This window comes from Artibeus jamaicensis, unplaced genomic scaffold, assembly GCF_021234435.1.
Source record: "Artibeus jamaicensis isolate MK-2021 breed Jamaican fruit bat unplaced genomic scaffold, CSHL_Jam_final scaffold_1283, whole genome shotgun sequence".
Classification (NCBI taxonomy): domain Eukaryota; kingdom Metazoa; phylum Chordata; class Mammalia; order Chiroptera; family Phyllostomidae; genus Artibeus; species Artibeus jamaicensis.
In genome coordinates, this window is record NW_026522028.1 from 13735708 (window position 1) to 13750172 (window position 14465).

The window sequence follows — 14465 nt, forward strand, 5'->3', positions numbered from 1 at the left end:
AGTAAAGTTGCTAGACCAGGTTCTTGATACATGTAACTACATAATACTGCTTAGGAAGGTGGTAACAATTTCTACTCCTAGAAAATCTTACAATCTTTCTGATTACCAGTTTGACTCACCTTTTACTATCTTACATAATTTAATAACTCGAAATCTTCAAGACTCATTTCTCTCTTTTCCTTCCTCACAGTACTCTACTGGATATGCATGAAAGGATAGCACAGGCTAAGTGTTTAAATGCTTCTGCAATGGTTTACCGCTCCTCTTAGGATAAATCCAAACTTTAATAGTTTATACACTCTGGGTAAAGTGGCCTCTTGTTCCCTCTTCAGCCCCATCTTTCACCACCAACTTCTCTCAAACAAGCCAACTGGCTCTTATCTTTAGATTTCGTTCAAGCTATTACTTGTGACTGGAACACCAGATTTTACAGAGAGCTCAGTGTTCAGACAGCATTTCTGACTAGTGATAGTAAAAATGTCCCCTTTCATACAACTAAGAATATTGATTTCAGACTGACTGCAAATACCTGTGGAAAAACCAATAATTTGATTTTTCAGCCATTCAGGTTTTGATGTGGAGCAGGTTTTGATATGGGCACTGTACTCTTGAAGAGGAAGAGTCTTGGGGTGTATGTCACTGGGGATAGAGGAAGGTAGAGAATGAACTCTTATGAGTGTGAAGTACACTCCTGCTTCAACCCAAATAAATAAAAATATTTTTATACATTCTAGTTTTATGAAAGCTATAGAACAAGTATATGACTTTTAAAATTTACTAAGAAAAGCAACTCAAGTATAAGTTATTAATGTTTCATATTTTTTATACCTAAATGATACACTTCTACAGCAGTGACAGACTAAATTTTTTGATCCTCTCAGCTAATACACAATTGTTCTAATTACTTAAAAAGTGTAGTGAATGTTTCTCAAGGGCTCCTAATAAGGAGACATAGTTCCATTGGTACAACAAACTCACTTTTAACCAAAATGATAAGCATGAGTTGTTTTTGTGATTTAATGTTCTGGTTAACAAGATTTTCAGCTCCTATACTGCCATTGTCCTCATCATCCTCTGGCCAGGCATAATGGCCCTGCCTTTGGTCTTATACCTCTTGATCAATGCTCTGCATCAGAGAGATAAACAGGCTTCTCTCATTGTGCAAGCCCCTAGTTCAAAATTCTTCAATAACTCTTCATCACTGCAGGAAAGTGCTTAAGTAGTTTATTATAGAATCCCTGATCTAAGCTCACCTACCTCTCTAGGTCCATCTACTGTCCCTTTCTCACATACTTTCTTTTTAAAAACTATTTTATGTATTTATCTTTAGATGGGAAGAGAAGGAGAGAGGGAGAGAAGTATCAATGTGTGGTTGCCTCTTGTGCGTCCCCTGCTGGGAACTGGCCTACAACCCAGGCATGTGCCCTGACTGGGAATCAAACCGCAATCCTCTGGTTCGCAGGCCCGTGCTCAATCCACTGAGCTACACCAGCCAGGACTTCTCACATACTTTCCTTAAATTTTATTGAATCCTCCCCTGAGGACATGGTTACTAATTTTAGAGAGAGGGGAAGAGAGGGAGAGACAGGGAGAGAAACATCAACGTCAGAGAGAAACATTGATTGGTTGCCTCTCCTCTGTGCCCTGACTGGAAATCGAACCCACAACCTTTCCTTTTATGAGACAATGCTCCAACCAATTGAACCATATCAGACAGGGTGCTTTCCTTCAATTTTTACAAACCACTCATTCTTAGCCATGTGCAGTCTCTAGAATATTCCATAGTCTCACACATTGTGGCACAACTCCACATGTCTTCCCACAATACTGTTACTCATCTTCCACTCTTCATCCAAAGGATCCCCATTCTAAAGACTTTTCCCACTTCCCTAGCTAAGGTCATCCTTCTCCCATGTTCCTCCTATATTTATTGTACCCATCCATTACAATAGTCAAAATATATTGAGACTCTTGGAGTACCTTTCCTTCCATATAATGGGCTGCTATGTCTTCCCATTTTTCCCTTGAGCACTATGCTCCAAGTCTAGTAGTTTATAATTTTTAATAAAATCATAAATACATTAAATATCCTATCTTTAATGTGGAATTTTATAGCTACTTATTTGTAGTTATTATTCCACTGATAATTAGTTATTATTCTCAAATAATTCTATGCATATTATGTTATTTCATAAAAAATCTAACCAGCTATGGCATATGAACTCATTGAACATATAAACTGAAGAACAAATCAATAAACCATTGTGTGTTTTAAGGACAAGAAACTCTAAGCTTAGGATCTTTTGTCAAAATATAGCAACAAGATAAAAATAAATAATCTGGAATTCAGCCAAAAAAGTCTCTGAATCAAAGCTGTATTACAGAGTCTGAAATTTTACTTACATGATATAGTGTGGTCTCTGGCACAGGTGTGCCCATGATGTCTTGTCTCAATGTATCCATTTGCAAACTGGGTAGCAATGAATAGTGGGTCGGGCTATTACTCTTATCTCCCTTCTTTTTAGACTTCTTCCCCGTGTCTTTTTTGCTGTTTCTCTGAAACATGTATTCTTCTTGAGCAATTTTTTCATTGCTCATGTATCGGAGTAGAGAGTTTTCTATATAAAAAGAGATAAATACACCAATATAAATATGCAAATATTCCAAATTTACTATTTCCTAATTGTGCTATTAAATTTCATTTCAGAAAAATAACTTGATTTAATTTATAAAATAGCTATGTAGTAAAAAACAGAGGACCTTATTATTTGGGACCATAGGGCAATAAGAAATAGAAAACATAAAAATTATTATCTCCAAGTTTTATCTCTTAACCAACTATATCAGAGTCACTTGCAGAACCTAAAGCAGAAGCTCCCCCAGGGGAATTCTGCTAAAAGTTGATGAGAAACACAAATCTATGGCAGGCTAGGTAGCATCCTTGAAGAAATCAAAGTCCACATTATAAAACAATAGAAAGGAAACTTAGTTTATAAAATCTATGCTTAAATTCATAGCCAGCACTTAGTACTTCATAAGGCTTCCCCCCACCCCAAGATGTCACTATCCTATGAAGTTCCAGAGAGTGACTCAGAGATGGCATATGATAAGCATTTTGCTTTTTATATTTTTCTTGATTACTTCTATAAGGCAAGTGAAGTTAGAAACTGAAGTTAAAAAATGGAATGAATACATAGATGTAAAGAAATCTGTCCAAGTTCCTGTATTTAGCAACATTTTCAGCAATGCCTGCTCCATAAAACAAGTGTTAAGAAGACTAATGAAGCAGATATTCATGGTTGCTTATCCCTGTGTGGTCTGTGGATTTGTGTAGCAATGAAATATATTCTGTACATCAGACAGAACAGACAAATGGGTCAAACATACTCTGATGAAGGTTTGTGAGCTTAGTTTTTATGAATAATTTTTGCTTTGTTTGGATTTGTTTTATTTTTCTTCTACAACTTTATGGCTCTTGATCTCAGAAAGTGGAAGTAGCAGCATGACCCACTGGGCCCCCCATATCTACACTTGGTTGAATACATTTAGTAGTGTGACTTTCAGTTGTCCTCTTTACTGCTCACCTCAATGCAGGATAAGTGAACATAAAAACTTACTTTTGGTAGATACTTCAAGTGTAGCCCACCCCCAGTAAGAAGATAACCCTGAACAGCAAACAGAAGAGAAAAAAGAGCAAAGCAGATTTTTTCCATTTCTATATGGTTTTCATTAGAGTCACTGGCCCAGTTTCCATTACTTTTTATCCATATGCTCACTGATCATTTTAAGGCTGTATTAACATAAAAGTGGTGAGGCTGCATCGCGGACTAATGGGGACTGATCACAAACTCTATTTACTAAACTTTTATGCAGTTTCACACTTCTGACCTTGTTTTCCAAATGTTAACTTTCAAATAACAATCAGATATTCATTTTCACACTGCACTTATCTACCCTGAATGCCTTAGGAGGCATTCAGAGAAGATATCTACTTAATAACAGATCAAGATCATCAAATATTGGTCTGAGTCTGTTTGGGTGTACCATTACATTAATGAGAGAATTAAAATTTTCTACTGAAGCCATAACATCCTATTTAAAGAACATTTAAATTTGCTTTTTGTTCCAACAACCCAGCCTACACTGAAATTCTAGAACACTTACCTCTTCTACTATCTCTCTTCATCTTATTTGGATCTTCATAGTCCCCCACCCAATTATATTCCACTGGCATAGAAATAGGTCGTAGCTTGCCTAAACACAGAGAACAAAATTCACATCACATTGTTTTTCTTCCCCATGTCCGCTTAAACTTACACTGATTTTTAGCTACAGTCTGCAAAACACACTCAATCATATGCAACATTATGGTTGGCATTTGTGTAGATGAAAAATGTGTGTGTTTTGAGCCAGAAGGTGAAACTGCCTGTGGCAATTGGCCAGGTGATAATTCAAACATAAGGTACTTTTTGTAAATAATAAAGAATAGCCTAGGTTTGCTCTCTAGGGCAGACTTTGGAGGTGGTCCTTTACAAAGAAGATCATTATTTTAGTGAATTTTACTTCATTTTCAGTAACTGGATCTCTATCTTATTCCCCAATGCCCTCCTGTCTATATATTGATAGCCGATCTCCAACATAGTAGCTCCTTGTATTTAACCTGCATTCTAGGACATTAACCCATTGTTTCATACCAGGACACCACAGTACTAACTTCCCATCTTCGCTGCCTCCTAACTCCTAATACTTTTTGGATGCTCTCATGCTTCAACATTATACCTGGATTCTCTTTCGAAACTTATAGCTGGGTCTGCCCCAAATGTCTCTTGTTATTGTGAATAAATAAGTTTAGTTTTCAGATCCAACTATTCACTGCTTTGGCCTGTCCCATTTCCCTCTGGGTCTGTAGTCTTATTAAACAACATTTAATTTCACAAGAACTTATGGCATAGACTTCAAGGATATCTTTTTGGCGAGGCTACAGTGTATTATTTTTGATCAACTCGAAATCCTGAAGCATAAAACAGTGAAAAGAATTATACAAAAGTTTAAGAATTATATCTAGCACAATATGTGGCATACAGTAGTTGCTTAAAAATTTTTGAATTGATAAAGCAAAGAGTCACACAGGCCTGGATGATAATAATAATGATGATAATTATGATAATGATGATCATGTTAATGACACTAACATATATATCATTTACCATATGTCACATAATGTCTAAGGGTTTTATAAGTACTAACTTGTTTAATTCTCATAATTATGGAAAATATACTATCATTATCCTCATTTTGTTAGATAAAGAAACTGAGGTAGGTTATGTAACTTGCCCAAAGACACTCAGTTGGTAAGTGTGCAGTACCAGGATTCAAACTCAGTCATTCAAATACCACTTCTGCCTTAATTCTTGGTGACCTCAATACTCAGCTTCCAATATTCTGGCCTCACAGTTTCTCATTTATCCATTCCTGTAGTCATATACTTAATCTTATAATCTGCAAAGGTTGTAATCCCTCCCTATATCCCGTTTTCCAACTACCACCTTCTACATTTCTAGCATACCCTTATAGACATCCGACTATTCTTCCTCCTTTAATCACAAATCTTCCCACCTTCCAACACCTCTAGGTCACTGTATGTCTTCATTTCCCTCCTTGCCCAACTAAATTTCATAATCAATTACTATAACCATTCCATATATCTAAAAAGATTCTACTAGAAGACTTCTAATTCTGTTCTAAAGGAAATTTGCCTGCCTTATGGCTTTTTAAAAAAAGTATTTATTTATTTTTAGAGAGAGGAGAAGGGAGGGAGAAACAGAAGGAGAGACACATCAATGTGTGGTGGGTTGCCTCTTGTGTGCCCCCCACTGGGGACCTGGCCTGCAACCCAGGCATGTGCCCTGACTGGGAATCAAACTGGAGACCCTTTGATTTGTAGCCTGTGCTCAATTCCCTGAGCTACACCAGCCAGGGCCAAACTTATGGCTTTTTATTATGTACACTGATACAGTTTACTTAGTATATTTTGCTAAGCACTTTGAAAATATGGCAATGCACTAAACATGATAAAATAATTAATGAGCCAAAACAGGCAGTGTTTATTTAATGGCTTCCTTTCAAGACATGTAAACAACTTTATAAACAATTACCTAAGATTCTAAAATTCTCATGGAGTAGATCTTTACACTTTTGCAGAGCAAATTTGGGTGAGTTGATGCAGGTCCATATATTCTGCCCAATGAGAAAAGGGGGAAGGGTTTTAGGAAAGGTCCCGTTTTCTCATGTCTATTCAACTTTTTTACACAATCAGTCCTCTGGATTTTCAGTGTTGTGCATGCTGTATTTTCAAACATTTCTTTGGAATCTGGTTTCAAAAATAAACTCCATTCAGCAGTTAACAGCTCTAACACTGTTTCTACATGTCACAAAGAAAACCTTTGAAAAGTGAGCTATTCAATAAATAAGCCATTATTTTTACTTGCTCTATATGTTATATATACATATATACATACATAAACTAACTTGATACTTTTTGAATAATTGGTTGGTTGTTTGGAGTCAAATATGTGCACAAAACAATAAGAAAAGTATTTCACACAGAATAGAAAATACATAATTGTACTCATTGTATTTTGGTCTATCTTCTCTGAGATTCTCATGGATCTAAGGTATTGAGACATGTAATTCAGGCTTTGATATGTCTGTGTACATCAGTAACCATAGGAAAAATTTGTGGAAGGTTTAAAAACTGACTTTTCATGGGATAGTTTTTTAAAACAGAGGTATGCTATACTACTAATACAAAATTGAGGAAAATACATTCAATTAGACAAAAATAACATAAAAGTTTTAATTAAAGTTTACATTTGGAGGACATCAAGTTTTTACCTTTACTAGTTATAAAGTTATGAATTTAGCAATGTAAATCAAAATAAGTGTTTTGATAGCCAAGAGTTGGAAGCAACCTAGGAGCCCGACAGTAAATGAATGGATCAAAAAATTGTGGTACATATACACAATGGAATTCTATGTAGCAGAGAGAAAGAAGGAGCTACTACCCTTTGCAACAACATGGATGGAACTGGAAAGCATTATGCTGAGTGAAATAGGCCAGGTGTTGAAAGACAAATACCATATGATCTCACCTTTAACCATATGATCTCACCTTTAAGGAAGCTAAATAACAAAATAAACAAGCAAGCAGAAAAAAAAAACAAAGACACTGAAATAGAGAACAAGGGGACAGTGACCAGAGGAGAGAAGGAAGGGAAGTTAAGGGGGAAAAAGGGGAGGGATTTGGAGGAACAAATAGGAAGGACACAGGGACGAGAACTAAGGGGGGTGGAAATGGGAGGTAGGTGGGGAGCAAGGGGCGGGGGAGGCTGGGATGGGAGAAATAGACAAAAAACTGTACTTAAAAATAACTAAATTAAAAAAAATGAGAAAAAAAGAAATATATATAAATATATGTATACATACACATGCTTAACGGCCTATAAGTATGTAAGTATATGTGTGCATGTACGTACATATAATATGTATTATATAAAATTTCTGTAGCACCATTGAATCATTTTAATTATGGCAATAGTTGTAGACAAATTACATAACTGTACAGTAAAATTAATCTAATAATCAATTATACAATTTAATTATTAAAAATAAGTGTTTTAAAAATTAAAGTGCATGTTTGTTTAGTTATAACATAATGTTGCTTATAAGTATTGCTCATTTTATAAATTTTTCATTGTAATAAAATATCAAAACAAACTTAAAACAGTTAAAGTAATAATACAAGTAACATTCTGATATAAATAGTAGTCATTGGTGGATTAAAAAATAGACAATGGCTTAAATTATTTCTAATACCAAATACACAGACCTTTGCAGCTTGGAAATGTGTGCTACTGAATGTATTTAGCAGCATTTTAATTTCATAAGATAGCAAAGTTCAAATGGAAAAGGAACTTCGTGGTTTGATGCTGTAGTGTTGTTGGTAAAAAAAGAGTACTATACATATTATTGTTAGATTTAAATAAAATGTACACTATTAATAACACATGCTAAGTGTTTTTAAGACATTAAATAAACACATGTGGCTCATTCCAGTTTAAATATGCATAATCTAATAATATATCTCTGAAAATTAATCTGGAAAATTTAAAGATGTTTCTCTAGGTAGTAACACTATTTCATGATAAAAACTTATAATAGTCAAGAATATAGTAAAAAATAAAAGGCCCTTAAAATTTTGCTGAGCATTTCCTTTCAAAGTAATTTTTATTCCTCTAAGCATAAAGCATTTATTAGCTATTGAATTCATTTGATGACCTATCATAAGTCTTGTGATATCTCTGTGCTAGTGCTTCATGGTTAAACTATTATTTTGTTACTATATTTAAAACATTTTTAAATTTATTTTAATTGTTGTTCAAGTAGAGTTTTCTGCCTTTTACTCCCATCCCAGCGCACCCTCCCAGTGCTGCCCACTTCCCTCCCATTTCTACCCTCCTTAGTTTTTGTCCATGTGTCCTTTATACTAGTTCCTCTGAACCCTTCTTTCACTTTTCCCCTGAAATTCCCTCCCCCCTCCCCTTGGTCCCTGTCAGCCTGTTATCTATTTCAGTGTATTTGATTATATTTTGCTTGCTTGTTTGTTTTGTTGTTTAGGTTCCTGTTAAAGGTGAGATCATATGGTATTTGTCTTTCACCACCTGGCTTATTTTACTCAGCATGATGCTTTCCAGTTCCATCCATGCTGTTGCAAAGGGTAGGAGCTCCTTCTTTCTTTCTGATGCACAGAATTCCATTGTGTAAATGTACCATAATTTTTGGATCCATTCATTCACTGATGGGCACCTAGGTTGCTTCCAGCTCTTGGCTATTGTAAATTGTGCTTCTATGAACATTGGGGTGCATAGGTTCTTTTGGATTGGTGTTTCAGGGTTCTTAGGATATAATCCTAGCAGTGGAATTGCCAAGTCAAAAGGCAGGTCCATTTTTAGTTTTCTGACAAAACAAACAAGCAAGCAGAAAAAAAAAAACCCCAAAAAACAAAGACACTGAAATAGAGAACAAGGGGATAGTGACCAGAGGGGAGAAGGAAGGGAAGTTAAGGGGAAAAAGGGGGGGAGGGATTTGGAGGAACAAATAGGAAGGACACAGGGATGAGAACTAAGGGGGGTGGAAATGGGAGGGAGGTGGGGAGCAAGGGGCGGGGGAGGCTGGGATGGGAAAAATAGACAAAAAACTGTACTTGAAAAATAACTAAATAAAATTAAAATTAAAAAAAAAAAGAAAATACCATACTGTTTTCCATAGTGGTTGTACCAGTCTGCAATCCCACCAACAATGAACTAGGGTCCCCTTTTCCCCACAACCTCTCCAACATTTGTTTGTTGCTTTGTTTATGATGGCCATCCTGACTGGTGTAAGGTGGTATCGCATTGTGGTTTTAATTTGCATCTCTCTGATAGCTAATGATATTGAGCATCTCTTCATGTGTCTGGATCCTCTGTATGTCCTTCTTGGAGAAATGACTGTTCAAGTCCTTTGCCCACTTTTTAATTGGGTTGCTTGTCTTCTTAGAGTAGAGTCATGTAAGTTCTTTGTATATTTTTGAGATGAAACCCTTGTCTGAGGTATCACTGGAAAATATGTTTTCCCATACAGTTCGTTCTCTTTTTATTTTAATACTGTTTTCTTTAGCCATGCAGAAGCTTTTCATTTTGATCAGATCCCATTTGTTTATTCTTTCCTTTATGTCCCTTGCTCTAGGGGACATATCAGTAAAAATGTTACTGCGCGAAATATCTGAGATTCTCCTGCCAATGCTCTCCTCTAGGACTTTAATGGTGTCACGGCTTATGTTTAAATCTTTTATCCCCCTTGAATTTATTTTGGTATATAGTGTAAGTTGGTGCTCAAGTTTATTGTTACTACATTTTTATATTTGTTGCACATCTGCAGCTTTCTAACTGGGATCTCCATAGAGGCACGAATTGTGTGTTGTTTTTCTTACTGTATTCTAATAAATACAGTAGAGGTAAAAGATGAGTATTGTTTGATTTTGTTTGAATTTTATTCTGATATTGATGGCAAGTTGTTTCTTTATTATAAACTATATACAGGGTTGGGAAAAAGGTTTACAGTTGTATAAAATAATAATTAATAACTAATATGAACAATACAAGACTAAACTGTGTTTCATGTACTCACGACTGTAAACCTACTTTTGCCCCTCCTTGTATAGCTGTAATTAAACACAAATAGAATAGTAAATGTAATTTTAAGAATATTGACAATGATTGACAATGACAATATTATAATGATATGCCTAAAATACTGTTTTAATGTATAATTGCTATTTTTTAATACTAGTATTCAGAATTGCTTGAAAATAAACATTTCCTTAGATAATATAGCATCTTTGGTGCTATTACAATTCCATTTGGCAGAGTTAATTGCCAACTCTCCTGAGCTCCCTTAGTTCTTTCCTAGTGCCTTTGGTATATATGATCCTCATTATACTGTATTGTATCTTTCTGTTTATAGGTTTTTCTACTTTTTTTGCAGAAACCAGTTGTTATATCTTTGTTATGAATGTTCCTGGCAAAGACTGTGACCCAGAAGTTGTCCATTAAATTTATTTTGAATGCTTCAATAGAAAGATGCTAGATGTTAGAGATATCCCAAATTTCTAGGTTGTTCACTGGATCCTAGTCCCTATTAGTCATTTAAGGGTACATCTTGCTCAATCTTCCCTTCTTTCTCCTGTAGCATCAATGATTCTCATTAGCATACAAACATGCTGTAATTTCTCCTATCTGAAATAAAAACAAACAATTCTCTTCATCCCTAAACCACCATCCAACTACCAGCATATGTCTTTGCTCCCCTCTACAGAAAAATGCCTAAAAGCCTAATTTATATTCTCAATCTCCTTCCTCTTCTCCTCCTCCTCTCTTTTTTCTGGATTTATTGAGGTATAATTGACAAAAAATGTCATATATTAAGTTTGTACATAATTTTTACAGTACACAATGTGATTTTATACACATACACATTGTGAAATGATTACCACAACAAGTCAAGACAGCCTTCACCTCACATAGTAACCTTTTTGTGTGTGTATATGTGTGGTAAGAACACTTAATTTTTACTCCTCTAAGAAAATTTCAAGTATACAATAGAAAGCATTAGGGGGGGTTCCTAAAAATTAAAAGTAGACCTATCATCTGACCTAGCAACCCTACTTCTGGGTACATGTCCAAAGGAAATGAAATTAGTATCTCAGAGAAATATCTGCACTCCCATGCTCACTGCAGTACTATTCACAATAGCTAAGATATGGAAACAATCTGTGTCCATCAATGTAAGAATGGATAAAGAAAATGTGGTATATGTAAATAATGGAATAGTATTTAGCCAAAAAGAAGAAAGTCCTGCCATATGTGAAAAAGTGGAAGACCCTGCAGGACATCATGCTAGGTGAAATAAGCCCAACACAGAACAACAAATACTGTATGAGCTCACTTATATGTGAAATCTCCTCCTCTCTCCTGAACCTTTTCCAGTTAGGCTTTTCCCCCCACAACTTCACCAAAATCGTTACTATCAAGGTCATTACTGCCCCCCTGTTGCTAAATCACACAGGTAGTTCTCATAACCCTTGAGTGTTTTTTATTTATTTGCAGGATTTCACACAGAAAACTACTTCCTTCTTGAAACACTCTCTTAACCAGGCACCCAGGACACTGTCATCCTTTGCCTTTCCTGTCCTCTTCTTAAATTCATATACATCCTTCAGAACTAAGTAAAAATGTCATTACCACAGGACACTCTCCTTGACCTCTTATTCTTTGTTGGGTTTCTCTGTACTTGTTTGCAATGTAGTTTTTCTTCATAGCATGCCAATTATAATAAAAAGTGTATATTAAACTAATTGCTTAATTTCACAAGGGGAGAGAAATTTCTGTTGTTTGCTGTGGTATCTCCAGCACTTAGCATAGTGTCTTAAACATAGTAACTGCTCAATATTTGTTGACTGATTACTCATTAAGAAAGTAAACAGGGAAACTTCCTCATACAACGGAACAAAAAAGTGCAAGCTATGCTACCAGTTTCTATTTTCATAGTTTCCTTTTCCTTCCTTCCTGTCAACTTTCTGTTTTCCTCCTTCTAACTTTTACCTTCATTCCTCTCCCTCCCTCACTTACTTCTAAGGTGGTAGGTCAACCTGACCAACCTTCTACATTTTTTTTCTAACAAACTGAACAACAATAAAATAATTAAAAAAATTGAGCCTTAGAAATCTATTTCGTAATCAAGTCAGAACTAGAATTGTCTCCTGATTTTTTATATAGAAATATTCCTATATTAAGCTACCTATGACTACTGAATAGGTCCTGACTGTTGAATACTACTGAATTGCTGCCCTTTTCAATTGTATCCTTTTAAAAAACTGTCTCCCCAAACATGGTAAAATCATTAAGTTTCTGGGAGATAAACAGCATCTGAGAAACAATCTCTTCTGTTACAGTTGCCAAGGGTTGAAAAAGACTGCAGAGAAATGTCTTAAATTTGACATATCCTTTAATGCTCACAAAAAAGCTTTCTCTCCAGTCTAAGAAGAAAAAATATATACACATACACACATATACACATCTGTTCTGAATAATTTAGCCAATATTTTTATGAAAATGAGTGTAGTAAGGAATGTTAAGCTATAAGCATGCCACATACACCCATCAAACTTCCAACATTCCAGACAGAAAAATTACTTTCAGATGGTTGACTACATTTCTAGAAAAACATCTCAAGGTTATTTAAGGTACTGCACCACATATTTAAGACTGAATTAAATGAAAAGTCGTTTTTTTAAAGGACAAAGGCAACAGGAAATGTATCTTGAATTAATAAAATAAGTAAGAATGGGCATTTTTGATCTTTATGGCCATATTTTAAAAACTGCTACAACTGGGTTGTGAATTTTCCCGTTGCTTTCTAAAAGTGTTCTAGACTTTAAATGAGAAATAACATAAAAAGTTGTTGAATGGGAAAATTTTGAACTGCATCAGAAATTAAATGGACCTGGAGATCATGATGATAAGTGAAATAAGCCAGTCAGAGAAAGACAAGTACCATATGATTTCACTCATATGTGGAATCTAATGTACAAAATAAACAAAACAGAAACAGACTCATAGATAACATTATTGACAGCTGTCAGAGGGGAGGGGTTATGGAGGAGGGTGAAAAAGGTGAAGGGATTAAGCAAAAAAAACAAAAACAAAACTCATAGACACAGACAACAGTATGAAGATTACCAGAGAGGAAGTGGTTGGGGGAGGTAGAAGAAGGTAAAGAGGGGATAAGTGGTGATGGAAGGAGACTTGACCTGAAGTGGTGAACACAGAATACAATATACAGATGATGTGTTATAGAACTGTACACCTGAAACCTATATAATCTTATTAACCAAGGTCACCCCAATAAATTCAATAATGAATAAATAAATAATTATATGAAACTTTTAATATTTGATCCCATGACTAATTATATTTTGAATTGAACTATCTTTTGTAAACACTCTACCAAGAGAACAAATCTGCAACACATATTGTAGTATGGAAAGACAAGTTTTTCTTAGCTGAAATATTGCCACTATGCATAGAGATAATCCTACATTAGAGGGCTGTGGGAGGACTGAGAAGGCTTGAGATGATTTAAATACTATCTAAGCAGCAAAAAGAGTTCTAGGTCCTCCTCTAGTGGGTGATAAAATGAACCATGCTAATGTACTTTTGCCCCTTGGTGTGCTCAGCAATAGATGTGGACAAGAAAGATTACATGGGCATGTAAATATTATTTGGTTAAAAATATCCTGTTTTCAAGTTAGATAACTACAAATTAATGCAATCTGTTTTTTTAAAATCTTAGTAAAGCAGTGTCTTGATAATTTTACCAACTTATGGAAAGCAGTCATCCTTTCTAATGAAAAGTAAAAAACATAAGGATTAAGACTTTCAGTTGAAATAAACTAAATAATATCTTGTAATAACTTTAGAATTCCTTCCCCATATTTTTGTCTTTGGGATCATGTTAGTGTTTGAAGCTAGCAAGAATGGTAGAGATGAAAAACTTAAAACACCCCAAAGTTAATTTCTCAGGATTTCACTGATAATCAGTGTTGGAGTCTGCCCAGGAATACACAGATTTCCAACTTTCTATCCCATCAATTTGACTCAGTGATGAATTCAAGACCATTACATTTACAGAAAAATCCAATTTACTTTTCTTCAAAAATAATTCTATGACATATATCATTACTGTTTTTTTCTGTTTAACTGTCCTCCCACTCAGTTTGCAACTATTGCAAAAAAAATTCTTAAAGGTTAGCTGAATAGCTAATGGAGGATTAGAACAGAAACTGTGGATGTAACTTTGTATTCGTTGTC

The 14465-nt window shown here is 35.0% G+C and overlaps 1 protein-coding gene across 4 annotated transcripts in view; it reads right to left on the reverse strand.

Moving 5' to 3' along the window:
• Positions 1-14465, reverse strand: part of CNKSR2 (connector enhancer of kinase suppressor of Ras 2) — a 313411-nt gene that overhangs the window by 97942 nt on the left and 201004 nt on the right. For 2 of the 4 annotated variants that reach the window (XM_037129190.2, XM_037129063.2), the window contains 2 exons: positions 4165-4254; positions 2404-2618 (listed from right to left, as the gene is read on the reverse strand). In XM_037129190.2, the coding sequence (XP_036985085.2) occupies positions 2404-2618; positions 4165-4254 (305 nt within the window). The remainder of the gene's footprint in view (positions 1-2403; positions 2619-4164; positions 4255-14465) is intronic. The other 2 variants (XM_037129263.2, XM_037129132.2) reach the window with 1 other exon arrangement.